This window comes from Pteropus medius, unplaced genomic scaffold (genome assembly GCF_902729225.1).
Source record: "Pteropus medius unplaced genomic scaffold, Ma_sr-lr_union100, whole genome shotgun sequence".
Classification (NCBI taxonomy): domain Eukaryota; kingdom Metazoa; phylum Chordata; class Mammalia; order Chiroptera; family Pteropodidae; genus Pteropus; species Pteropus medius.
The window spans coordinates 6,210,104-6,234,914 of NW_024349799.1; the positions used below are offsets into that span (position 1 = coordinate 6,210,104).

At 58.1% G+C, this 24,811-nt stretch overlaps 3 protein-coding genes across 3 annotated transcripts in view; 1 reads left to right on the forward strand and 2 right to left on the reverse strand.

The window, feature by feature from the left end:
• Positions 1 to 216: 216 nt before the first annotated feature.
• Positions 217 to 9,851, reverse strand: TBX2 (T-box transcription factor 2). Its single transcript, XM_039885841.1, has 7 exons — positions 8,883 to 9,851; positions 7,526 to 7,793; positions 6,400 to 6,546; positions 5,121 to 5,197; positions 4,858 to 5,021; positions 3,790 to 4,424; positions 217 to 1,619 (listed from the first exon to the last, which is right to left on the reverse strand). The coding sequence occupies exons 1-7, from the start codon at positions 9,275 to 9,277 to the stop codon at positions 1,167 to 1,169; spliced, it is 2,139 nt and encodes a 712-aa protein (XP_039741775.1). The 5' UTR covers positions 9,278 to 9,851; the 3' UTR covers positions 217 to 1,166.
• Positions 9,563 to 16,015, forward strand: LOC120621144 (translation initiation factor IF-2-like). Its single transcript, XM_039886505.1, has 4 exons — positions 9,563 to 9,602; positions 9,834 to 10,198; positions 10,798 to 11,002; positions 13,724 to 16,015. The coding sequence occupies exons 1-4, from the start codon at positions 9,563 to 9,565 to the stop codon at positions 13,897 to 13,899; spliced, it is 786 nt and encodes a 261-aa protein (XP_039742439.1). The 3' UTR covers positions 13,900 to 16,015.
• A 605-nt stretch (positions 16,016 to 16,620) lies between these two features.
• The window catches only part of BCAS3 (BCAS3 microtubule associated cell migration factor), a 512,946-nt gene continuing 504,755 nt past the window's right edge, over positions 16,621 to 24,811 (reverse strand). The window contains 1 exon segment of the mRNA XM_039885843.1: positions 16,621 to 17,423. Coding sequence (XP_039741777.1) covers positions 17,275 to 17,423 — 149 coding nt within the window. The 3' untranslated portion in view covers positions 16,621 to 17,274.

A 24,811-nucleotide genomic window follows, 5' to 3' on the forward strand; every position in this document is an offset into this window, starting at 1 on the left:
CGAGGCCGCACGGCGCCTCCTAGCCCAGCCCGCGGCCCGCGCCGGCGCCGCCCGGCCTCGCAGCTCCGCCCGCAGCTCCGGCCGCGCTGCCGCCCCCAGGGTGCAGCTGCAGCCGAGCAGGGGGCGCCCAACCTTTTGTCCCCGCCTCCAGTCCCTCCTAGCGCGCTCGCTGCACCCCAGCCCCGCGCGGCCCACAGAGCGCACAGCGCCGTTCACTTCGCATTGTAGCGTTTTATTGTTTTCTCTCATTTTTTTGTCGTTTCGTCTCGCTCCGGAGCGAAAAGTGAAAACCTGAGGTGGAGCCCGCGGGCTAGGCGAGCAGAGCCCGGGCGGAGGTGCCGAGGGGCTGGCGGGGTGGGAGTTCCTCCGGGGCTCGGGGCCTTCTTCTGCAGCCAAGGGCCACCACCCCCCAGCCCTGTACAATATAGATGCTCATGTAAAATGAAAAAATTTAAATGCTATGAGTTAATCTCTAAATATTATGTACACAGCCATGTACACTTTTGAATAAATTAATACCAATTTGCATATTCTGGGAATCTTAAAGCTTATTTACACAAATTACCATTTATTTCATAAATATCTTTTTTCCCTGGGGACTCAAGGCAGAAGTGCCACTCCCTCCGCTGACCCAGGGGTGGGAGGGGCGCCTGTCTCTTGGGGGAAGAGGCGGGAGGACTAAAAGAACAGGTCCCACCCAACTCCAGTCTACACTGACTTCGGTCTTCACTGACCCCAGCATTCCTTATCCCAGATTCTCAAGCGGTCCAGGCAGGAGGCTAGGGATGCTCTGAAGCTCCCTCCGAAGCTCCCGCCCCTAACCCCTGCACCTTCTGGCTCACGAACAGATGGCTGGGATGGGGATGAAGCCTCCCTACAGCGCTGGAGGGCCCAGAGAGGCCTCAGGATGACACCTTGACACTGGAACAGATCTGGACTGAGTCCAGCATCTCCGAAGTGACTCTATTCCCTGCAGCCGGATTCCTTGTGAGGCCCAGGGAAGTGTCCCAGGCCCCCGCTGGCTGATCAGGCTCTATTCCGGCTGCTGCAGCCTGTTTTCGCTCCTTTATTTAAATAAATACCCATTCTGTGCTGTACAGGTCCCAAGCAGCAGGGGCAGGCAGCCCGGGAGGCCTGCATGGCAGCGGAGCAGCTGGGCAGCCCCCTCACTTGGGCGACTCCCTGCCGGGGGAGAGGGCTCGCTGGCTCTCTAGCCCACTCACCAGTCTCTGGATGCTCTGCAGTTCACTGGCCGCCTCTTTGGCTGAGCCGCTGGGCGACAGGGCACCACGGGGCGGGCCCCCCACTTTTCGGAGAGCCAGCTCAGGCAGAGGACTGGGCTCCCGGCTATTGCCGCCTGCAGCCTTGGAGCTCTCTGCCACCAGCCCAGTCGTGAGGAGACTAGTGCTAGGCGGGATGGTGACCGGGATCTGGTAGGGACTGAAACGCAGGCGGGGCCGGGCACTGCCCAGAAAGGGGCTCCGGGAGAGGGAGCCAGCTGCGGCTGCGGCGGCAGCTGCAGCACTGGTGGCTGGCAAAGCGGAGGCAGCTGCCGCAGCGGCTGCCATGTAAGTGTAGGGGTAGGGGAAGAGGCCTCCGAAAGTGGGCATTGGGATTCCCTGGAAGAAACAGAATAAGAGAAGGGTTAGGCATCCTGCCTGAGGTGTTCCTGATGGTGAGCTGGTACTAGAGGTGGTGCTACAGCTGGTCATCTTTGCCCCACTGTTTTAGGAATGTAAGACCAGAGCTCACACAGCTATAACTCTAAGAAGCACACAGAGGCATGAGCCAGTATGTCTATGGCCAACCAAGTGAGAAGGGGAGATCACTTCAGATTGACACAAAGGCCTGGAACCATCAAGCTCTGTGCCAGTAGGAGTAAGAGGAAGCACATTCCAGGTGGCTGAATTAGCATGGGCAAAGGCCTAGGAGGAAAAAACAAGGCAGGTGTAGAGCCAGGTGGCAAGCAGGTAGCTTTGGCAATCTTGGGAGGTTCTGATCACTTAGAACAGTGTCCTCCCCAGCCCTTCTATCTGCAAGTGCCCCCAAAGGGCCAAGGAAGCACAGTCAGGGGGAGGAACTTTATAAATTCTCCCTTTGCCTGCTCACCTGCTCAGAGGTCTCCTGCCTGGGCCAGGAGAAGGGCAGAGATGCCAATCAATTTATAAACTGGCCTGAATATTCTACAAAGAACTCCTGGCTGCACCTCAATAGCAGCTGAGGTAGGAATGCAGTCTTTGCCTGTGGAGAGCACAGTAGCCAGGAAACCCTGGATAAACACCGCCTGAGTCCATGAGGCCCGACTTTTGGATTATCTGACCTTTGAAATAATGGCTCACTCCCCGGAGTATGTGGGAATGGGGAAGAGGGCAGGGAGCTGACTGTGCTGGGCCACTAGGGATACTCAGGCCTGGCTCAGGCAGGGAGAAAGAAAGCAGTAGCTTAGTCAGAAATGAGAAAATATCCTTCCTAGAAGGTCAAGACCTATTGGGCATTCAGACCTGGCATCTCAAGTCGAGAGAAATGAGGAAGGTGTCAGATCTCCCAGGATTTGGCTCTACCTGAAGGCCAGGGGCAGGTTACCCTGGCTTGGGAACTTAACCGCTAGCAGTATACCAAGTGATGCCTCCTGAATTCTGGGTACTCTTACCCTGGCCTTGCACCTGTTGACCAGGCTGTGTCTAGAAGCCGTGGCTTCTCCATGACCTCTAAGATGGCCATGCTTCTCACCAGAATTTGTCTGGGGAAGAGGCATTCACGTATACACAGAATCAAGGGTGCAGATTCAATCTCCAGGTCCCGAATTCCATTTTCCAGAGGCTTCCTTGCCAGCTTAGAGCCCCAGATATGTGATGTTAGTGCCTTCGATACTCATTCCACCCCCACCCGCACTGAGCTCTGTTTAAAACTCATCTCAGAATCCCCTCCCCCACTTTAAAAATATTTGCTTCTCAACCAAAGGAGACGTCTTAGACCTGAACTACTATTTTCCTTCCCTTAAGATAAGATCTCAAGGGTTCAATTTGCCAGAAACCTCAGAGGGAAGAAAATGAATAAAGAGATTCCAAATCTTTCCACAGGGAATATTCCACCCAAGCAACCAAAGAGGCTACTCTCCCCATTGGATCTCCTTATTTTGCTACTGGCCACAGTTTCATAAACTCTCCCCTGGGAGCTCAGAATTTCGACAAAGGCCTGGGGAACTGAGCCCCTCTTCCTTGACGTGTGCGGCTAGGGGGAGTTAGGAGCCCCAAGACGGGAGAAGGAACAGCTCTGTCCTTTATCAAATCAGAGGGCTTCCTGGAGTGCCTGAAAAAGGCATCTGGAGGTGGGTCATTTTAGTGGTCAATTGTCCAGAAAATATTGCAAAATGTCTCACTTCCTTTGTCCAGCCACCTTGGTTGTTCAGGGACCAACAGTGAGCCAAGGGTCTTTGTTCCCAAGAAAAATGTCCTGAGGCCAGGAAAGTGGACATCACAAAAACCAGGGGCAGCCCCAGAACAAGAAGAATTTAATGGGTGTTTCACTCTATGCTGTGGTTATAGGGAAGGAAACAAGCCCAGAGAGGGTCAGGGACTTGCCCAAGGTCACACAAGAGGCAGAAGCAGCACCCTGGCCGACCCTGGACCTACAGTCTTAGCCTCTCTGAACCTAGGTGTTGTAGAGCATGTCCATGCTTGCCCAGCAAATCTCTGAGCTCCTCTGGCACCCTTAAGCCCTTTGCCCACCTCAGCCACCCACATCACTCCTTCCCCCTTCATCGTGTTGCCACCAGAACACAGGTCTTACCTGAGATGCCAGCATGTGCTGGGAGAGGTGGAACGGGAAGGGTGCGGCGGTGGTTGCCGCACTGGCTGTGGGGCCCAGCCCGCCTGCGTCCAGCCCGGTGGCGGTCCCCGGCCCACCACTTCCACCGTTGCCGCCCCCTGCCACCGAGGCCAGCAGGTGACCCATGCCCATGGCAGAGAAGGCTCCAGGGCCCATGGCGAACTGTCCCGGGTGCAGAAAGAGTGGCTGGCCGGCCCCCAGCGGCCCGAAGAACTGCTGCCCGTGCAAGTGGCCAGAGAAAGCCAGTCCTGGCAGGTGGCCGGCGCCCAGGGGGGACGCACTGTCTGTCTGCACCACCAGCGGTGCCAGGCTGGGCTCTTTGCCCTCGCCCACCTCCTTGCGCCCCTCGTCCTTCCGCCGAGCTTCAGCGCGCTCCCTCTCTAGGCTCCGCAGACCAAACGGGCCGTCCCCGCCGCTCTCAGCTGGCTCCTTCACTCTCTCCGGGCTACGCCGCTCCCGGGCGCGCTCAGATTCGTTCAAACCAGGAGGGCTGCTGCCGTCTAGGGCCGGGCTGTGGCCTAGCGCTGGCCCCGCGCGCTCCTCGCTCAGCCGCTCCGGCTCTGGGTCGCTGTCCGCGGCGCAAGACTTCTCATCGCCTGCGGGGAGAGAGAACGCGCGGGGTTACAGGGGCCCGGGATGAAAGAGACTGGAAGGCCCTCCTGGTGTCTGGGTCGTGTCCGAGAGACTTGGAACGGCCTGCTCTTGGGAAGGCCAAGTCGGAGGCTTCCAGATCCCCGTCGGGTAACGGGCAGTGGCACATCACCTCATCCAAGACCCCTTATTTACAATGAAAGAAATTGGGCCCTGTAGAGTTTTCTTTACTGCTACAAAGTCACATAGCGCCAAGGACCTAGCTCCAAGTCCCGCCGGATCTTCTGGCTACCAGGGACCGCCCATCACAAACATACTGCTGGCGCTTCCCCCATGCCTTAAGGTTAGCCTGAAGCTGAGAAAAGAGCCAGCCGGAGCCTTGAAGAGACCTTTCCCTCTCCCTTCCCTCAACCCAGGTCCGACCGCTCAACCCCCCACCTCTGGTCCGGTGCAAGCGCAAGGGACTAGGCGCTGCCCCGGGGGAGGGTGGCGGTTCCCGCGCGGGGGGAGGGTCGCAAGACGAGGCGTCCGACTCGGCGCCGTCGCGCTCCGGCTTGCAGTGCTCTTCGTACAAACGCAGAGAAGGCAGCGTCAGCTGCTTCCTGGGGATGAGCAGAGGGAGTGGGTCAGAGGAAAGCGCACCACCCCCAGGTCCTGCTCCCTCAGGCACCCGCCGCGCGGCGGTCTTGAGGACCCCTCACCTTTTCTCCCGCCTGCCGTTCCCGGTGTCCCGGAAGCCCTTAGCAAACGGGTTGTTGTCTATCTTCAGCTGCGTGATCTGCGGGGACCGAGGGGGGGCGGGGCGCCAGGTCAGGATGCGGGTCTTCCAGCCTGGCCTGGGGCACCCGGAGGTCAGCCGCTGCCGGCCCAGAGGAGAGCCTACGAGTGTCCACTTGATATCCGCCCGCCTAGGAGGGGCCGCTCGGAGCCCAAAAGCAGGCCGCGCAGAAAGCGACAGAATCTCTCCTCCTTCAAAATCTTTATTCGAGGCAGAATCGCTCAGTTTGCACACACAAGCCCAAAGCTGTGCGCACAGAATCGAAATCTGTCCAAGCATGCACAGAGGCGGTCACTCAACTTAAACAAACCCCGCACCTGAGCAGGCGCTCACAGAGACAGCAGAGCACAAGCAGGTCGGTAGACACATGAAAGACAAATCACACTCACGGGCCCGTGCGCACGCAAGTATACACAGACAAAACAAGTGTCCACAGAACAAACGAATAAACACGCCTCCACACGTATCCAGGATGCCCCAAATGGTGCACGCATACCCACGCTTACACATCGGTTCACAAAGACAGAAAGAAGAACGGTCAGGACACTCGGACACTCTCATTCACCGGAGAGTGGTACACACGGGTGCTCTGCCCTTCTAGAGAGAGGGTGTAGAAAAGCAGCTAGCAGAAAAAGCCTTTTGGCTTAACGGAAAAGTCTCTAAGCATCTCCCAAGAGGTCCGGGGTTGGACTGGCCCAGAGTAAGGTGCTTTGGGGAGCTGTGTCACCCGTCCCGACCTCTGGCTCCCGCGGGAGGGTGGAAACCGGGCCCTGGGTTCCTAAGCGTGAAGTTCCTAGCGTGGGGTTCCTAGCGTCGGGAGAGCCTGGGCACATTGCCTCGGGCGCCCTGTCTTCATTTAAATTCCCATCCCTGAGCCAAGAAACAAACGAATGAAATGTAAAAATGTCAGCGCGGGCCCGGACTCTCTGCTAATTGCTAAGCAAACATTCCCACCCCAAAGAGAGCTCAGCTGTTGCGCGTCCCCGGGAGCATGTGTGTACGTGTCCCGGACTTGGGAGGGAGCCTGGGGGTTTTCGGTAGGTGCTGCGCTTACAGATGAAAGACTTGGTGCTAGGGAGTGGACTATGAGGGAGCGGGGTGGGTCTGGAGGGCTGCTGGCCGGTGTGAGTGGAGGGTTGGAACCTGCACGTGTATAAGGTTGCCGGTGCAGGGGCTGGGCGCGCCACTCGCCCCGCGCGCACCTTGTCGTTCTGGTAGGCAGTGACCGCGATGAAGTCGGTCTCAGGGAACACGTAGGTGCGGAAGGTGCTGTACGGCAGCTTCAGGATGTCGTTGGCTCGCACGATGTGGAAGCGCGGTTGGTACTTGTGCATAGAGTTCAGGATGGTCTGTGGGGAGGGCGCAGGTCAGCCGGCAGCCCCCAGACTTTGGCCCCAGCGTTTCTAATCTATGGGGACCCGAACTCTTTCCATCTGTCTCTCTCATGGTTCTGCCTTCCCTATTCCCCATCCTTTGCTATTTTCTCCTGTCTTCCTCGTTTCTTCTTGCCTACGTTCTTTTTCTTTTATTTTTTCTCTCAATTTTCTTAACAGTCTCTCAATTTAAAAAGATTTACCCCAGTTGAAAACAGAAATAAAACAAACAAAAAAAATCCTACAACTCCACTCTTAACCTCTCTTCCTGGGCTCATTGCTATGCCCCTAGTAACCCCACAAAGATAAGACTGGGACCTTCAAGGGCTTACCCACTGCCCTACCTCCGAGTGGGCAGTCCCTTTTGCCCCATGAACTCCCCCCTCCCATTTGCTGGGGCTCTGAGAGCTGAAATACAGAGAACCCCTAAACTCCCTCCTCCGGGTGGGGCATTTGCCTGTAGGAGGAGGGAAGGGAGTCTCAGAGAGGGTGTGGGGGGGGGCTGATTTAACTTTTAAATCTCCTCGTTTGGGGAGAGGGATGGGGACATGGGTCTTCAGGAAGGGTGAGGACAAGCTAAAGTTGTGAGTAGGTTTTCCAAGCTCTGCACCTAAAGATCAATAGCTGCACGATGGAGTCCCAGCCACACCTGCCTCCCACTGGATGCTAGGAAGGACTTTTCAAAGGCCTAACCCAAGCTGAGATTGTGAGCAGCCTTGAACTTACCAGCCCCGACATCACCATTCCCCAGGCTTGCAGAGCAGAGCTCTCTGGGCCCAGGCCCAGCCAGCATAGGCCACCGAGCAGTGACCTTGGCAGGAGCACTCCGGGGGTTCAGACAGCACTCCCCTCTGAGGAATCCTGCTGCTTCACTCTCCCACCCCAGGCTGCAGTGCCAGGTGCCAGCCTCCCACCCCCTCCCCTACCCGCATATCAATCCCCATCCCGCACTCACGAAGCCGTGCTTGTCGGAGATGTTGTTGGTCAGCTTTAGCTTATGGAAGGCCACAGGCTTGGCCATCCACTGCTCTCCCGTGGCTGGGCTGTCTGGGTGGATGTACATACGTTTGGGCATCTCGGGGTCAGCCTTGCCGGCCACCATCCAGCGTGAGTTATGGAATTTATACCGGCAATCGTCAGCGGCCACAATGTCCATCAGCAGGATGTATTTGGCCTTCTTGTCCAGGCCGCTGACTCGCACCTTGAAGGGAGGAAACATCCGCCTGCAAGGGAGCGGGAAAGACGCTATGGGACGCAGCTCTCTGTCGGAGGACCTCTCTTCCCAGACACACAACACTGCCTGGAGCTTCCACGTCTTGTGTTTCCCTGCTGTTGCTGATCTGCCCCTTTATTACTGCCCAGGAGACCTAACCCGTGATTGTTCCTCCTGGGAGATCCCATTTCTGCCTGTCAGACCCTCTCTTATTATAAGGCTTCCCACTGGCCCAATGCTCAGATCTCTTTCGCCCTCATGAGATGAAAGCCTACGTCCAGGAAAGAAATCCAGACCCTCTAGAAATACACTCGCTTCTTTTGAATCTCCCCCAAATTCGTTCAAGGGATATACCCACTTGAAACTGAAGCTCCCAGAAATACATTCGGAGGATGTTTGTTTGGGGAACTGGGTTATAGCGCTGAACAAGAACCCTAACCCTGAAGTTCGGGGGAAGAGGGTGAGCCTGAGGCCTGGATTTCTCGGTGGCTAAGTCGAAGGGTGGGGAAGTGGGGGACTGTGGCTTTCTTCTGGCTTTAGGGCCTGGGACAGTGTGTGCGTCCAGAACTCCCTGCACCTAGGCCCAGACGAGGCTCCCTGCCGGATCAGGCTGAGGCTAGGCCCGCTCCACGCTCGCTGCCGGGATCGAGCGGCGGACGTGAACCAGCGGGCCAACCTGGGTCTAGCGGGGTGCGGGTCCCATTCTGGGCTCCGGGGTCCGAGAAGCGGCCGGGAGACGCTGCATCTCCCTGGAGCACCAAGCCAGATGGAGAGGCAGGAATGCAAGGCCGCGAGGCTAAGTTGCAGCAGAGACCTCCGAGACCCGCCAGGGCCGAGCCGAAGGGCCTCCTCGGCTTTGGGACTCAGAACGGTTGAAACTATTCCTTAGGAGCATATTTTCGTTTACCTCATTTGGAAGATTTGATGTTTTAAAAATCGCTCGGTGCCGAATTTGAAAAGTCATTTGGTTGTCTGTGGGAGTTAAGTGTGGCGCCGGTCCGGAACTGGGACCCGCGAGCGGCAGGCTCGGCGCTGGTGGGTGCTGTCGGGTCCCCCAGCCCGCCCTCCCGCGCGCCCTCCGGCCAGCCGACCGCCCTACCTCCCGGATTTGGTGATGACCATCTCGGTGCCCAGCTTGTGGAACTGGTCCCACAGTTCCTTGGCCTCCAGCGTCACCTTGGGGTCGTCCTCCACTTCGTCCTCGGGCTCCAGGCTCTTAAGCGAACGCAGATGCGCGGCGGGCGGGTGCGGGCCGAGTGCCGAGACGTGCAGCCCCGCCTCGGCCGCTGCCGCCGCGGCCGCCGCCGCGGCCGCCGCCCCCGCCAGGCCCGGGTCGGGCAGCGGCTTGGCCAGAGCGCCGGGCGGCAGGGCGAGCGCCGGGAAGAAGGAGGGCTGCGCCGCCGCCAGGAAGGCGGACATGGGGAAGTCGGCCGGCCGTGGCGCGTGGAACGGATGGTAAGCCATGGCGCTGGCCGCCAGCGCCGGCTCTCTCATCGGGACATCCGGCCCAGGCGCCCAGGGGCCAGGGCCGGGGGCGCGCGGCTCGGACCCCCGGCCCGGGCGGCGGCGCGCGCGGAGGAAGGGCGACCCGGGTGGCAAGCGCGGCGGCGGCTCCTCCCGGCTCCCCGTCCGGCGCACGACGAGGGGCACGGGGCTCTGAGCGCGGGGGTGGCGGGGGCTCTGCGCGGGGCTGGGCTGGGCTGGCCCGCTCCGGCGCCGGGGACCACGCGCGACTGGTTAGATCTTGTCGTGATCTCTGGAAAACTGTGACTATCTCACATGTCCTGCCCTGCTCGGATCCCCTGCGCTAACGAGCCAGGCCCCCCTTGATTGCTGATTTTACGCTTTTTGGACCAATTGTGGGTCTCCGGGGGCGGGGTTTTGACAGCTCAGGCCAAGCTCCGGCCGGGAGGGGGGGCCCGGGAGAAGGTGTCGGAAGCCTCAGCAGTAAGAAAACATGTCAACAGAATAAAATATTAACCAATGACCGGCCAGCGGGCCCTGAGACCCCTCCCCCTGCCTCGGCCCCCACCTCGCGCCCGCGCCTGAGGCTGCCTGCGCCGGGACCGGATAGCGCGGCGGGCCGACCCGACCCGCCGAAAGGGCCTGAGGCGGGGGGCGCCCAGTCCCAGGGCCCTGGGGAAGGAACCCCAGCCGCACGCCGGCCCCAAGTGCAAAGCATTGACACGGCCCCGAGAGGAGAGGGGGCGCCCTCCTTCTCCCGCGCCCGGCAGCCTGGCCGCCCTGGCCCGCGCCCCAGCTTGGCCTCCGACCCCGCTCTTGGCCGCGGCGTCACCCGGGGCCCCTGCACTCCGGAGGGAGGCTGCGGGTGCTGGAAAGAGAGGCCGGTGGGCGGGCGAATCGGGAGGCGCGGGCTGCCGAGGTCCCGGAGCGGAACCCAGGTGGCGGGAGCTGGTGAGTGGTGCGGGGGCAGAGCCCTGGTGGGGCCGGCGTGGGCGGGAGCGGGACGCGGCCTTGCACTAGGGAAACGCGGGGACCCCCTAGCCCGCGCCTTCCCTCACAGGAAGACTCAAGAGGATCCTGGAGTTCCGGGCAAGCCTTAAACCCAGCCCAGACTCCGTCTGCTTCCCGACCCAGCCCTGAGCCCTCCGATGGCCAGGAGAGCGGGTCCTCGGGGCTAGGAAGGGAGTGCACCTTCCGCTGAGCACTGGGTGGCTCCGCGCGGGCTGATCCCGGCCCCCAAATTCTTTACCCGAAACCCAACGAATTTTCGCCGCATCCGGTACGGGAGACACAAGTCTCCCTTATGCTACACACCGGCATCCTCTCTCCGCTCTCCGCCACTTTCCTGGAGTTCTCGACTCTCGCACGCGCCAGTCCGTCCGGTTCAGTAGTGCCGAGTAACGAGTGTGGGAGTCGGAATGTCTGTGTGCACCTGTGGTGGACCCCCCGACCCCGATTGAACCCAGTCGGGTTTCTCAGTCTTCGTTCTCTGGCAAACCCAGTTATTCCGCACCCTCCACCCCCGTGGTGTGTGTATGTGTTGCGCCCAGTGTGGTGAGACCCTCTGTGAGCAGCGAGAGCGGCAACTTAAGGCGTGCTCCCAGAGAGTGAAGCGGCCGCACACCTGCCTTGAATCTGGCTCCGGCGCCGACACTCAGACTGATTCCTGGCGGTCGCGTTCAGGACAAGACGGACAAGACGGACCACGAACTAGACTGGGTGACACTGCTGCCCGCACAACCAACACAAATGTGGGTGAGTTCAGTGGGCGCGGGCCTTGTGCTCGCGTGGTGGGCGCGTACAGCGCGCATCCAACAGCGACCTAGGCAACCCTGCCCATCCGCTGCGCACACGCAGTCTCAGGGCATCTTGTCGCTGCACACTAGGACCTGGCGTGTAAAGCCTCATATCCCCGAGCTACTCCGGTTCCGGACCGGCCGGAGCGATTTGGCCTCCGCGACCTTTTTTCTGTTTTTCCGACCCGGCGACGACACTCTCGTAACTCCCCTTACTCAGGGCTCAGATAGGCACCGCCGCCACAGGGTTTCTCTTCACGACCTCGCTCTTGGCTGCGTCGCTCCTCTTTAAGTGCCTCCTCTGTCCAGAACCAATCATCGACTTCAGGCTGTGCAGTCTATGCAGCCGGGGCAAGATCCGTTGCAGCTTTACACAGGCAAAGTCCTGCCGGCTCCATCTTAGGCGGGATGTGCTCCCCTCGGGAGGGACGTGCGTGGATAGGTTCGAGCAGACTGTGAGGTGACCAGATAATAGATAGCCAGGGCAGCGTTCCTTAGCCAGGAATTGGGGTATGGGCCTGGAAATCCGTGAATACATTTGCAAAATCATGTGCGTACACGTACTTTCATACTTGTAAGAATGTGTGTACACTTAAGTGTAATTTGGACATTTCCCTGGGGAAGGTCCGTAGCTGGTCTAAGGATTCAAGGCCCAGAAAGTTCGATACATGCTGGCCTGGGTTGTTTGCCCAAGAAACCCGGTGGTGACAGTGTAGCAACTGCATTCGGGGACCACGAACCCACCTGGCCACAGGAATTGGGCCACGGACCTGCTCTCCTGCGGCCACAGGCTTTGTGGGCTGGGCCCCCACTGTCTGCCCCGCCGTCCCGCGACCAGCCCGAGTTCCTGCTACAGCCACTCTCAAGATTCTGAATCTACCCCCAGTCAAACTCTCCAGCGAAGAATATCTTTGGCTCTTCGAAAACCGTGCGGGGAAGGCCCAGGAGGCCCCGGAGCTGCGCCGTGCGATGCCCAGCTTCTGCTCGGCCCCTCCCCCACCTGGGTCTACCCCTCTTCCCCTTCCCGGGAACAGGCACCTCTGGGGGTCCCCAGGGCTGAGTGTGCCTGTCTCTTTAAGAGGCCCTGGGGGGGCGCCTTGCAAGCCGCCCAGGGCTGGAGGGGGAGGGCATGGGCGGGGGCGGCTGGCGCCAGGCGGCCGAGGCTCCACAACAAAGCTCCGGCCCCTGTCACTTCGCATCGGCCGAGCCCTGCAGACGGGCGGGGGACGCGCGCTCAGTCGCCCCTCCCTCTCCCAAGCGCTCCTGGGCCCCGGCGTCCCGCGGGCGCGGGCCTCTCAGCCTCCGTCCCGTTGCACGCGCACAGTGCGCTCTGCGCTTCCCGCAATAAGGAAATCCGGCGCGGACGGCCTGGGCAGGGTGGTGCCGCGGTACCGAGCCCGGCTAGGCTGCCCGTCTGTCCTTGGCTCCATAACCTTCTGCGGGGTCAAGGGCCACTGCTGGGAACTCCCCCGGGTTGTTTCCTGCTGGCGTCGTTGGTCTGTGTGACTGGGCGTGAATCTGTGTGAGCCTGCATGGATGGTTTGGGGATGTCTGGTTGTGGGGCAGAGAGGTGTGCGTCTGGGTCACAGGGTGCTGCCATGAGACTGGTACTAAGTGCACAGTCGTATATGAGTGTGCTCAGGTTAAGTTCGGGTGACGTGTGTGGCCCTATATGTGTGACCAGTAGTGGGGGGTGCCACTGGGCGCGTCCGTCCGGTCTTGGAGTGTTGTGTGTGCATCTGGTGGTGGTGGGGGGAATGGACAGAGTTGCTTCCCATCCCCGGCTTCCCGGCCGGACTCGCTCCTCCCGGAGCCTTGGCGCCAGCCAGCCCCGTTTAGCGGCCGGGCCCGGCTCCCCCGCAGTCCTGGGTCTGGCTGGGGTGGGGGCCGCGGCCTCGATGACCCCGGCCCGCAGCGGCCCGGCCTGTCCCGTCCACTTAGACAAATTGCGGCTGACAGGCGCGTAGTCTCTCTGGAGTCGCCGCCCGCCCGTCGCCTCCCTCCCGACCCAATTACCCTGTGCAGGGTCGGGCCAAGTGGCTGGGACGGGGCGGGGCGGGGGGGCGCGGGTAGAGAGGGAGGCTCGACCTCTTCCCGGTTGCGTTGTGGCCCCGGCCTTGCACTAGGATGGGCACGGGGCCACTTCTTCTGTGTAGGTCCGGGTTAGTGCCTGGGCAGCCACGGCCTGTGTGGCCCAGTCTCCAGTCTTCTAGACTGATGTGAAAACGAGGCCCCACCCTGGCTGCTCTGGCCCAAGACAGACCTGGCTCTCAAAGGAGCATCACTCTGCACCTGAGCTGGCAACCGAGAACGTGTCCCCGGATTTTGGGCGAATTCCCCATAATTTTGAGGCTCCCATAACCCTGGGAGCTCCAGACTATTCGCTGCTCTGGGGACGAAGTCCACGGGTCGGAGCTGTCCTGTTGGAACCTGGAGGTCAACAAAAGTGAGGCGCACATCTGTGAACCTGCATGAGCGTGTCCGTGCACAGGTGTGAGATGACGGCTGTGGGTGTCTGAGATCACGGCAGCGTGAACGGGCCATGCTGCCGTGTGGCTTGAGAGTGGGGACAAAACGCAGGAAGGACCCCTAGGGCAAGCCCACCTGCGAGAGAGGGCGGGGCTGGCCTGCGCTGCGAGCTCACCAGGCTCTTGATTCGCTTTCTGCAACGCTTTCGCAGTGAGCGGGCGCCGGAATTCCCTGGAGCAACATCGCGGGCAGCGTAGCACAACCCGGGATCCAACTGCGCCGCGTCCTCTCGCCTTCCCGCGGAAGAATTACCTGGTTTGTCCGATCACCCTACGGACCTCGAACAAACCTTTTGCTCTTTCGACCTGCAGCTTCTTCTTCGCCTAGTTGAACCTCGTTGCTCCTATCCGCAGTGCATGCTCCCCTCCCCCTGCTTTACCGTTGAGGACCCTGAAGCCTAAAGGTGCAGTAAGCCCACGGCCAAGACAAGTACCCTGGGCAGAGCTGGAGTGGGACGCTGGGACCTTAAAAGAGAGCAAGGCCGAATCCACTCCTTAGAAGGTGCTGATGTCGTTGCTGTCCCACTAGCTACCTCTGCTCATACATCAAGGCAAAACTGAGACTCGAGAGCCCCACCCTCAGGCTGCGCTCTTGCTTTGACTATAAGACCTACAAGATGCTCTCTCTCTTTGCCCCTAGAGTTTCCAGCTTTAGGTCTACAGGACGGGGCTGCCTTCCCAGTTACATAGGGACAAGGGAGCAGCTTCAAAGTCAGTCAGAGATAGGAGCTGGAAGCTCTAAGGGTTAGGGATGGAGGTGAATGGATTCAGAGTCTTGAGGGGCACAGGAAAGGGAGGTCAGTGCAGAATCGGGTTCTCTAAGGGAACCAGCCAGAGCATGTGAGGCAGCAAGGAGCAGATAGGCATCAGATTAACTCTGTGACTTTGTGACCTTGGGCAAGGCCCTGGCCTTCTCGGGGGCTTAGGCTTCTCTTCTACAAAATGAGGACCAAACAGTGTTTTCTTAGGTGCCTTGTAGTTTAGAGATTCTCTGATCTGTGAAAACCAGAAAAATCAGCACTGAGAAACCATTTCCAATCTCAGACTGGCAGCTGCCTGCTCTTGTCTCCGCTTGCTTCCAGAGGAGCTGACACTAGTGTTTGAGAGTGTTTGTGCATCCGAATTTGCCTTGGGACCACTGGGCCCTTTCTCAAATCAACCTCAGACAGTGCCCTCCCTCTTTGAGCTACCACCCCAGCTCCCATCAGCCTCCTCTCAGACCATGAAGCTGTTTTTTCCTTCATCAAATTGAAAGTCCATAGTAATTTGTCTGTTGAGCAGGTAGTGCTATGAGAAACATGGAGTTCACATGGCTATCTGAAGGTCACCAGGGTCAGATCACAATTAGATGCATGTTCTGATGGCCTCCTAGGTGATGCCATCATGGAGGTCTGCTGGGGGTGAGGCAGAGATTGCCTTGGGTGTTATCTCTAGAGCATAGGAGACTGGCTGTTCCAGGGCCAGTGGTCTGTAAGGTCCCCTACCTTGGGGCCCAACTCTCATGTACAGCTGATTACAGGCTGTGGCAGGGTCCATAACCGCCCCAATTAGCCAGGGGCCAGGCCCAAGGCCTCTCTGATAACCTGAGCTCCAGTGGCAGCCGCCACGGGGCCAGCTTATCTGGCCTCTCTTATCCTCCCCCTCCCCCCACATACTCGAAGAGTTGTCCGGCCTGTGAGCAGATGAATAACCAGATTGTCCTGCAAGCTCAGCCGGCAAGTCCAGCCCTACACCCACCACTTTCCCTTACTGAAGGAGGCCACAGCTGTTTTGCACCCCCTGGAGGGAAAGGGCTGAGCCAGAGAGGACTCCTAACTCTAAGCTGCCAGCCGGTTCCCTGCATGGTTGGAGAGAGCTCCTAGCTCTCCATTTTTGCCCCATCCATGTGCCTGCCCTAGGGTGGGTTCAGAGGGCTCACCCTTCCTAGAGCTCTAGACTCATCCCCAGGGTGCCTCGTGGCACCCCCTCCCCCGCCTTCTGACTGAAACACTGCCCTAGTTGGGGATAGAGGCTGTGCCCGGCACATTAAGGTCTTCGATTCAGTCAAAATGGAGGAAAAGCTGCTGCTTGTCTGGCAGCCCTCACCGGCTGTGCCCAGGCCTCCTGACCTCCCGGCATATGCCTCGCTCTGCTATGTGATTTCTCACCCTGCAGGTTCCCAGGCAGGAGGGACTGGCTTCAGCCACCCTATGCAGGGCCATCTACTCGGCGTACAGAACCTAGTGCGATTCAGGTCCCCCTTCTCCTAACATGGCCAACTGATCATGTGGAGGGAACTGAAGATTAAATCTCATCTCAGGTGCCAAGCTTGGATGGGATGTGTGTGATGGGGGCGGGGGCCCCAGGAGCTGCCCCAGCTCCTGCTGGATGGTTGGACGGGAAGGCCTGCTTGTTTGTGAACTCAGCTCTTCTGTGGCTGTTACATTAAACTTCACCCCAAACCACACCTGGCTCAGTGGGTTTCCTTTGATTCTCCCAGGCCTCTTTGGGATCTCGGGGAAGGAGGGACTTGGGCTATCGTTATTCTCCTTCTTGCTCAATACTCTTTTATGCCCCTACCCCCCACCTCCACTCCTGTCTCCTACCTGCCCTTCACTTTAGGTCCAGAATTGGGAGGATAGGGAGGGGATGGGGACAAAATCAGGAACTTGACATCCAAGGTTCTAGCCAAGTTTCATGAGACCCACCTTCACCCGACCATCTTTCCGCTTTCTGAGCTTAAAAAGAGGCAATTATAAGGTGTCTTCCCTGAAGATAAGGCCAGAGTCTTCATCAGGCTCTCCTTCCCACAGCAGTCCACCAGCACATGCCAAAGACCTGACTGGCCCTAACTGCCACAGCTACGGAGGGTCGGTCCCCAGAACTCACTGACTCTGGTAACGGGCAAGGTTAGAATGGATTAGATTGATCTCCTTCTTTCTACCCCTTCGCTGACTCCCCCCTCAGTTGCACATGTTGGGGTGGCGAGTGTTGGGGAACAGGGACGCATGGTTAGCTCCACAGGACTGTTTGGCGCTTGGCGAGGACCCTGACCCCAGCAACTCAGGGATGGACACCAATTGCAGCGTGATTTATTGGACAAGACGTGCACTTTTTGACAGGGCCTCGGTAACCACGGTTTCCTTCACTGAACAGTACAGAACCAGGGTTAAAGGGCTTACAGACAAGAAAGACAAATCCTTCCCATGAACCAAAGGGGAGAGAGGAAGGGGGTCTTCTCCTTTCTTTCTCCTTCCCTAATACTCTGGGCCTCAGTTCACCCCATTCCAGAGGGAAGTTAACCAAGGGAAGATGGACAGTGTGTGCCACAGCTAGGAGTGGGCTGGGGCTGGCCGCTCAGGGTCAAAATGCCTGGTTGGGCCATCCACCCTCTCCCCACACAGGCTCCCTGTGGGTATGGTTAGAAAATATAAAAGCGGATCCAATACAGGACATCATGTGCAAAAGGAAGAAAGGACGGAGCTTCTGCAGAGTCTCTCTCAGCCACAGCCCTGCTGACCAGGGGCAGAGGTCAGAGTACACTGAGGTGCTTTGGAGAAGGGTCTCTTCTCAATCGAGGGAGGGTGGGTGGCTGTTGTCATTAAGCTTGGGGAAAGTGGTTGGTGAAAGAGGAGCAGAGACTGAAGGAAAGGACCAGAGGGGTCTTCTCCCTCTCCCTCCAGCAGGTGAGTGGGCCGGCCAGTCAGAAGCAGGTAGCTGGTACCTATGGAAAGCCGGTAGGGAAGAGGCTGAGGGGCTGACTCTCATTGGTGGGCAGTGGAGATCGGTAGCCATCGAAGTTTCTTGGGATGCTGCCGCTGGTGGAACCTGAGCTGTTACTCAGAGTCTCGATGCTTCCCTCTCGCTGTAGTTCTGCAAGACAGAGGAGAGGGCCAGGCCGGGTCACAGTACAGTCTAGGGGGTGGGGGCCCACCCTGGGCCGGGCTGCCTGCCCAGAGGCACCCATCTGGTCCATTCACATCCTTCTTCAGGGGGATCCCCACGTACTCCCCAGATGGGACAGGTGGCAGCTCAGGTCACAGGCTCAGCGGAGAAGGGAGAAGCTCCCTTGGCTGGCAGGCTCCAGTTGTTCCCTCACTGTGGGCATGTGCCCATAACTGCTCATATACCCATGCACAGCCAGCATGCTCCCCCAACTCCATGAGTGGCTCTTGTCCTGGATCTACAGGTCGGGCAGGAGGGGAGATGCCAGGACACGGGAAGGACCACAGCTTCCTGCCTGATCTGTTCCTACCTCTCCTCCCCTGCTTCGCCTGCCCTGGAGCTTCCACCTGGGCTCAGCCAATCATTCTCACCCATACAATCTGCCCGGTAGCCAGGCCCAGGTTCATCTTTGGCACCTTCTAGAAGGTGTCCCGTTTCCCTGCAGGCAGGAATGCCTGGTTTGAGAGGGGCTTACTCCAATGGAGAGAGGGTCCCTGATTGCCTAGAGTATCTTTTGTCCTCCTTCTGCTTAGCCCTCAAGTCTCTTGGAGGCCCCCCAGAATGTACATGCACAGGGTCGACCTGGGAAGCACATAGGGAGGCTCCCACCCCGTCCTCCACCCCTCCCCTGGCCCTGCCCAGCACAATCACACTGCCATCTTGGATACAGCAACTGGCCCCACTTCATTCAGCTGTGGGCATCTTAATGGCTCAACCATCTCTTGACCCAAGAAAGGTACTGGGGTAGGCGGGTTGGGAGTAGACTTCCTTGCATGCTAAATGAAAGGAAAAAGGAATTCTTGGCTTTTTGAGAGTGGCCAGTTTCTATCCCCATTCAATGCCTCAAGATGCAGGCATACACATCCCTGGGCAGACTCGGAATCGGCCCCAACCCAAGATGTGGTGACCTGCAACTTCTCCTCGAAGATATGCCTGCCCTAGACTGAGGAGGTTTCTCCAGTCCACCTCAGGAACTCAGAACCTCACAGAAATCATTTGAAACAGCAAGGTGCGTTCATATGTTCAACTTATCTGGTCTGGTTCGAGACCTTCATCTTCACCCTGCACCCACTCGCAGGCCCCCTGCCACCATATACATGCAACACAGCTGGCTTTGGTTAGGGAATGGCTCATGGCCTTGACTCCTAGGCTGGCCATTACCAGCCAGCCAGGAACTAATCACTGACTTCTACTCCCTGCAGGCCACCCCAAAGCACGGAGGCTGCCCGGTAGCAGCAGCCACAGAATGGGGTGGCACCTGGGCCCAGATGTGAGGGGCTCTCAGGCTGCACCAGCCATGTCTGGAAGGGCACGCCCAAAGACCAGGATCTTTCAGCAGATGGGGGCATGGAAGGAGGGGGCCGTGGACACAGGCTGCAGGCCTGATGATGGTCCCTGATCTCCAAGGGACACACTGGCTTCCCTGTTGGGCCCAATGCTGGTATAAGTAAGAGCTTTCTAGATATGGACAGAAGACAAGCTTACTGTGGGGGCTCTCTTCGTCCTTGCTCATCCTTCGGTCTCATAGAAATTTGGGCCAAGAGAAGAAGGGACAGGAAAGCAAAGACTAGCCCCTGGGATTTCTATATGGAAGTTTCAGACTCCAGGAAAACTCCCTCCATTCCTTCTTTTTCCCACAAGCAAGTGGAGGAGCCTGTGAGAGATCTCTGAGGCCCGGTTTGATTTCAGAGAGGCCCTTGCCCTCATGCACCGTGGTCCTGGCACTAGGGGGCGCTGGTAGCAGGGCCAGAAGGGCAGGAGAGAGGAGCACGGGCAGTAGCAAGAAAAGCAGGGGCTTCCTTAGGATATGACACTGTGCCCAAGGAAGAAAGCCCCAGATGAAGGAGCAGGGAAGGCCACTAGCGTGGGGAAGGTTGGCGCCTTTCCACAGCTGCAGGACAGGCCCAACGTTCTTGATGCAAGTGCCGACACATCCACACTGCCAAGGAAGCGGAGGAGACCAGAGCCTGGGACCAAGCGCGGTACCCCCACTGCCCCACAGCAACCCCCTCAGCAGCCTCAGTGGCCCCACCCCACGAGTCCGAGTGGATGCACCTCATCCCGTCACAGGGCAGTGCAGGGACGAGATAAGCGTGCTGCTCTTGGTGTAACCTGAGCTGCCTTGCTCATATAGTCTCTTCACCAATTAGGCCTGGGTAAGATGGAAGTGGGCAGGTGTCTCCCTTGTCCCCAGACCCCAGGCTGACCAAGCTCTCCCTCAGCCTCCTCCCTCCTCTCCATGCCCACTGCCACTGCCTGGTTGGGCCTGCACGTCCCACCTAGATAACCTCAAGAGCTCCCCAGTGATCTCCGGACCTGTAGGACCCCTGCCCCCTCCTACGCACCATCACACCAAAGCCAGAGTCATCTGTCTACAGCACAAATACCATCTTGCTTTTTCTCTGCTTAAAAACCTTCACCGACTCCTAACGGACTTCAGGATAAGGTCTGAACTCCTCAGCAGTATAAAATGGCCTTCTATGACCTTCCCCCAAACCTGACCTCACTAATGTCGCTCTTTGTTGAATCTGAGGAACCAAAGTAATGAACTTGTACAGTTTTTAGGTCTCTCCAGGCTGCTTTAGGCTTCTGGGCCTGTGCTCATAACACTCCTTCTGACAGAAAAGCCCTTCCCAGGCTCCCTCGGCCCCCAGAACACCTACTCATCTTCCAAAGCTTATTAGCACAAGTGTCCCTTCCTCTGTGAGCCTGTCCTGTTGCTCCGGCAGAGCTGGCCAGGCCCCTCTGCACTCTGCACCGACTGTTGCTGCAGACCCTCTAACATGCTGCGCACCGTCTGCTCACGTGTGTGTCCCCATCCAGGTGGAGAGGCCCTCGAGGGCCTGTCCTGTGCCTTATCTCTGTATCCCTAGTGCCAATCACGGGGCCTGGAAAATAGCTGGTGCTCAGAAAAACATTGCTCGAGTGAATGAGTGAATGAACGATGTGGTAAGGGCAAGTGGGGGCTTCTTTAGCATGAACTACTAGAAAAAGAACCAGGGCCCGGCTGGTCCTGGCCGCTCCTGTTGAAGCCCTTTTCTTCTCACTGAGATAGAACAGTGAGCGTGTGTGGAAGTGGAGGAGGGGTGCACACACGTTCCCCCCTTCAAGTCATCCCGGCCGCCCAGCCCTAGCAGCAAGCGGCAAATGGAAATGTGTGGCCTTACCTTCCTCCATCCCGAACACATGCTTTGTTACTGTTGGTTTGTTCACGGACGCTGGGCTGTAGGCATTGTTTTTTTTTTCCTTTTTTTTTTCCTTTTGAAAAGAAAAGCATTGAGGAATCTTTTTGGAAAAGATATGGACAACGATCGAGAAGTACAGTGAGCTCTGCAAGCAGGTGGAAAGGGGATAAGGAGGTGTGGGGTGTCACGCTGGGAGGAGGGTAAGCTTGCGGCAGAATTCTGCAATAGAGGACAGTGACATGCATGTGTAGGGGGGCCGGGGACCAACCAGACTTGGGAGTCTCAGAGATGGAACTGTTGAGACAGAGCCGAGACCCCCTTCAGCGCGGGGGTAGAGGGAGAGGAGCTACACCAGGGGCATGAGGGGCAGACGTGGAAGGAGAGAGAAGGGGCCTCTGGCCCATGCAGTGCCGGACGGCGCCCCATGCAGGTGGGGAGGAGACGGAGACAGGCTGCAGTTTTTAGGGACGACTCTGGTTGTTCTGACTCAGCGGCCCAGCTTCTGGCTGCCGCCCTCCTCCCCCACTCCCAAGACCCCCAGGTTTGCGCAGCTCTCCTGCAACTGAGGTGGACTTGTGGGGAAAGTTCATCAGAAACCTGCCGAGGCCGCAGGAGAGGGAGCTGGGGAACTAAGAAAGCATCCCCAGCAGCGTCCCCACTTAGTGAAAGTATGCCAATGCTGGCCGGTGGGAAAAAGCTAGTTCTGAAAGAGGCTGTTTTCTGGGCCTCAAAGCAAGGTAGGGGACAAGGAGTAGCTCCCAGATAAGTGGCTAGACTCGGACAGAAGGTCATCTGATTGTGATCTCACATCCTTCACTAACTGTGCACCTGGCAGGTGGGTGCTAGTCTCCCCATCTTGCAGACAGCAAAACCCAGGAGGAGTAGGAAGCCACTGGCCTGGCTACGCAGTCCCGGAGAGAGAGAAGTGGTGTTGGTGCAGACCCAGGATGGAGATGTCGGCAACTCCTGGCTGTGTCCGCCCACTCCCTGCTGGCTCTTACTGGAAGTGGGCCTGCTACCCACAGCCGCCCCTCTATGTCATGGGCCAGGACGGGGAAGCCACAGGAGTAGGGGGACACTGGAATGAGCAGCAACTCAAAAGGAGGAGCCTTGTCTCTCGTGGAATGAGCAAAGGAACGAGAAAGCTTGATCCTCATACTGCCCTACTCTATATGGAGCCTAGCAAAATTCAAAGGTGTCAGAGTAGGTAGAGAGGTGGCTGACCTTACTAGGGAGAAGCGACTGTGTTTACCCGGGTGTGTATGCCAAGGGCAACCCAGGGAGGAGTCGTTCTGTCTACGTGAGGAGGCAGGAGCGAGGCTGCCCACACACGTCGCCCTGCTCCTGGGCTGGGCCATAGAGACGAGCGGGCCTCTCTGGGATAGTTCCTTCCACTGCCACCCCTGCCCCCCTGCCCCCCTCTGCCTACCCCACAGTGGGACACCGAGGCCCCTTTGCGAAGGCAGGGGCAGAGGGACTGGCTCTTGGGGCTGTGGTAAGTGCTGTTGAGCCAGGCAGGGCTCCACTTGGGGGAGAGGCAGAAGTGCTGGTCCCCAAGTCAGCTTCTCCCTTGAGGTTCTCCTTGGGGCTGCCCTCTCCCCTGGGTATAGACCCTTCCTTTCCTCGAGGCCGCCCTATACCTGTAAGTCAGGGGCTTCTGGGGACTGACTGGGCAGAGGCCTCTTTTCATGAATCAGTTGCTTTGCTAAGTTCTACGGTCTTGGTCTCCCATTTCCTTGGGAAGGGCACGAAACGGTGAGGACACAGAACTTAGTAAGCCCAGGTGGGTGGGGACCCCAGTGGAGGGTCAGAAGTGAAGTCCCACTTTGGGCTTGACCTTCTCTAGGCCTCTTCCAGGAGGCAGTGGATGGCAGTGGGGTGGGTGGCCAGTCAGAAATCCCAAGCAAAGCCCCTCTGGCTTCTCGTGGGGCGAGGGCGGGGGCGGGGCGAGCAGTGGGAGAACCCAAGTCTCAGGATTCAGGGAGGTTTGTTTCTGGGACTCAGGAGTCACTGAGGCAGTGTCAGTGGCGGCAAGGCATGCAGGCGCAAGTGCAGGTGTGTGTAAAAGTGCAGTGTGTGTGTGTGAAGAGGGTCCCTGGGACCCCTGGTTCAGCCTCCAGGCAGTCCTGGCACTTCACCTCACCTCAAATGGAGCAGCATCTACTGCCCAGCCCCTCTGGTGTACTCAGAGGCTCCAGCCAGCCCTGCTCTGTGTACTTAAAGCCTCACAATGCTGCTCATTAAAAGGATTAGCAGAGCACTTTTATTGTGCCCTGGCTGCAGCCACACACCCTGGTCCCAAGCTAACCACCCAAATGGCCTGGTGGGAGTAGGATTAGACCTCAGGACCAAGTCTTACCCTGTACCCACAGCCCGCCTACTTAAGGGCCTGAGAAAGCAAGAGGGACAGGGTCTGCCCAGGTTGGGGAGGCAGTTTAGGGAAGTGGATAAGAGCATAAGGTTCAGCCCCCTGACACTTGAGTAAGTTACTGAGGGGACTTTAGTAAGTTACTCAACATCTCTGTGCCTCCAGTTTCTTGCACATGAGGATAACAAGATCTGTTTCATAGCTTGGTTGTAAAAATGAAATTAAATAATGCATGTAGATTGCATCACGAAGTGCTTAAAGCTTCCAGTCAGCAAACATGAGTTACTATTACTGTTGCAATTGCATTAGTGATTGTGATTATCCATAGGACCTCAGAGTCCCTCTCCATCTCCCTCCCCAGAAGGTGTCTCTGCTGTCCAGGCCCCCACCAGCTTGCCCTCCACTGGACCTTCGGAAAGAGTCTTTCTTTTTAATCAAGAAATGGCCCGTGGAGGAAGATGGCAGATATGTGTTTACAGCTTTTTTATTTCCCTCCTTGCCTCTTTGTAAATACCCTCTTCCAAGCTGGAAAATAAATTTCCAACCCTGTTGACATGCATCGATATTTCCCTCCTGCATCCACCTCCCAGTTCTCTCCCATGAGCAGGTCCTGTGGTTAAGCTCCTGGGCTGAGATGGCCTCAGTGGTACCCCAGGGGAGTGGGCGGTCCCAGGGCACAGAACAGCCAGTCGAACTGCCCCATCTTGCCCAGTGCCTGGCTCAGAGGTTTGCAGACAGAAACAGTTCTAATCCCCTTCTGCTGTGAGGGTTCTTGGCTGGGGAGTGGGGGTGGGGGAGGGGTCCTCTGACTAGGAAGTTAGGGATTTTTCAGCATCTTCTCTGGATGGGATGCATGGAGAGGAACCGGGGGACCACAGGACTGCTGCGGGTTCAGTAAATGAATCCAAACAGGGTCAGCCCCAAGCAATGAACTTTGTCAGCAAGGGGCCTGACAACAGGGCCTGGGATCAACTATGCAAACTGAGACAAGGGCTAAGGAGGTGGGGGCCTAGAATGCAGGGGCTCAGCAAGATAGACAGCTTCCTGGTGCTGGAACCTGGAGAGATGGCCCAGGTGCCGAGTAGGAGGTGGCTCTGGTAGACACAGCTTGTCTTACACCAGTCCTGGGCCTGGAAACTACCGCTCTTTCCTGCAGAGTGTGGCTGAGGGAGGCAGAGATGGAATTGGCTGAGAATGCTTCCAGAAACCCTGACAGCCCTGTCAAGAGACCACACACTAGGCTGGAGCCAGCCTCAGCCCCGGGGCACTTTTTAGGAGGTTAAAAGGGCAGGTAGTTAAGGAAGCAGCCTGTAGGGAGGCCTTGCTTTTCTTCACACTCAGACACAGGCACCTGAGGCAGCCAGGCTCCCCTACACTTCCGTCTTCCTGCCCCCCTCCGAGCTCCACCCTGCAGTGTCCCCTCAGGCTGCAGTGTTTGCCTAGATGCCAAGAGACCAGGGATCCTCCATGTCCAGCGGGAAGCCTCAGGAGGATGGGGGCTGGGAGAGACTGAGCCAGGATCACCTTTCCCCTCCAGCAGGGGTTTCTGATCCCCTCCCAGACAAGTTTGTGGAAGGCTGGAGGGCGGCTTCTTGAAGCTGAGGGCTGAGGATGAAGTGTCTTCCAGATAGATAATAGAAATCCTGGTTTGGGCTAATGAAATCTGGGAGATGAGAAGCAGGGCTAACTCTGGCCTAGTTATCTCTGGGCTTAACACCTATGTCTGAGCACAAAGCCCTGGTCTGCTGACACCACCTACTTCT

Excerpts from the sequence above, each read along its gene's own strand:
- LOC120621144 (XM_039886505.1), top strand. The coding sequence starts at position 9,563 with ATGTCCTGCCCTGCTCGGATCCCCTGCGCTAACGAGCCAG. Across the intron at positions 9,603-9,833 it reads CCCCTGCGCTAACGAGCCAG|GCTGCCTGCGCCGGGACCGG; the intron begins GCCCCCCTTGAT and ends CCCGCGCCTGAG. Across the intron at positions 11,003-13,723 it reads CACAACCAACACAAATGTGG|TGAGCGGGCGCCGGAATTCC; the intron begins GTGAGTTCAGTG and ends ACGCTTTCGCAG.
- TBX2 (XM_039885841.1), bottom strand. The coding sequence starts at position 9,277 with ATGAGAGAGCCGGCGCTGGCGGCCAGCGCCATGGCTTACCATCCGTTC. Across the intron at positions 5,198-6,399 it reads CTGCCTACCAGAACGACAAG|ATCACGCAGCTGAAGATAGA; the intron begins GTGCGCGCGGGG and ends CGGTCCCCGCAG. Across the intron at positions 5,022-5,120 it reads AACGGCAGGCGGGAGAAAAG|GAAGCAGCTGACGCTGCCTT; the intron begins GTGAGGGGTCCT and ends GCTCATCCCCAG.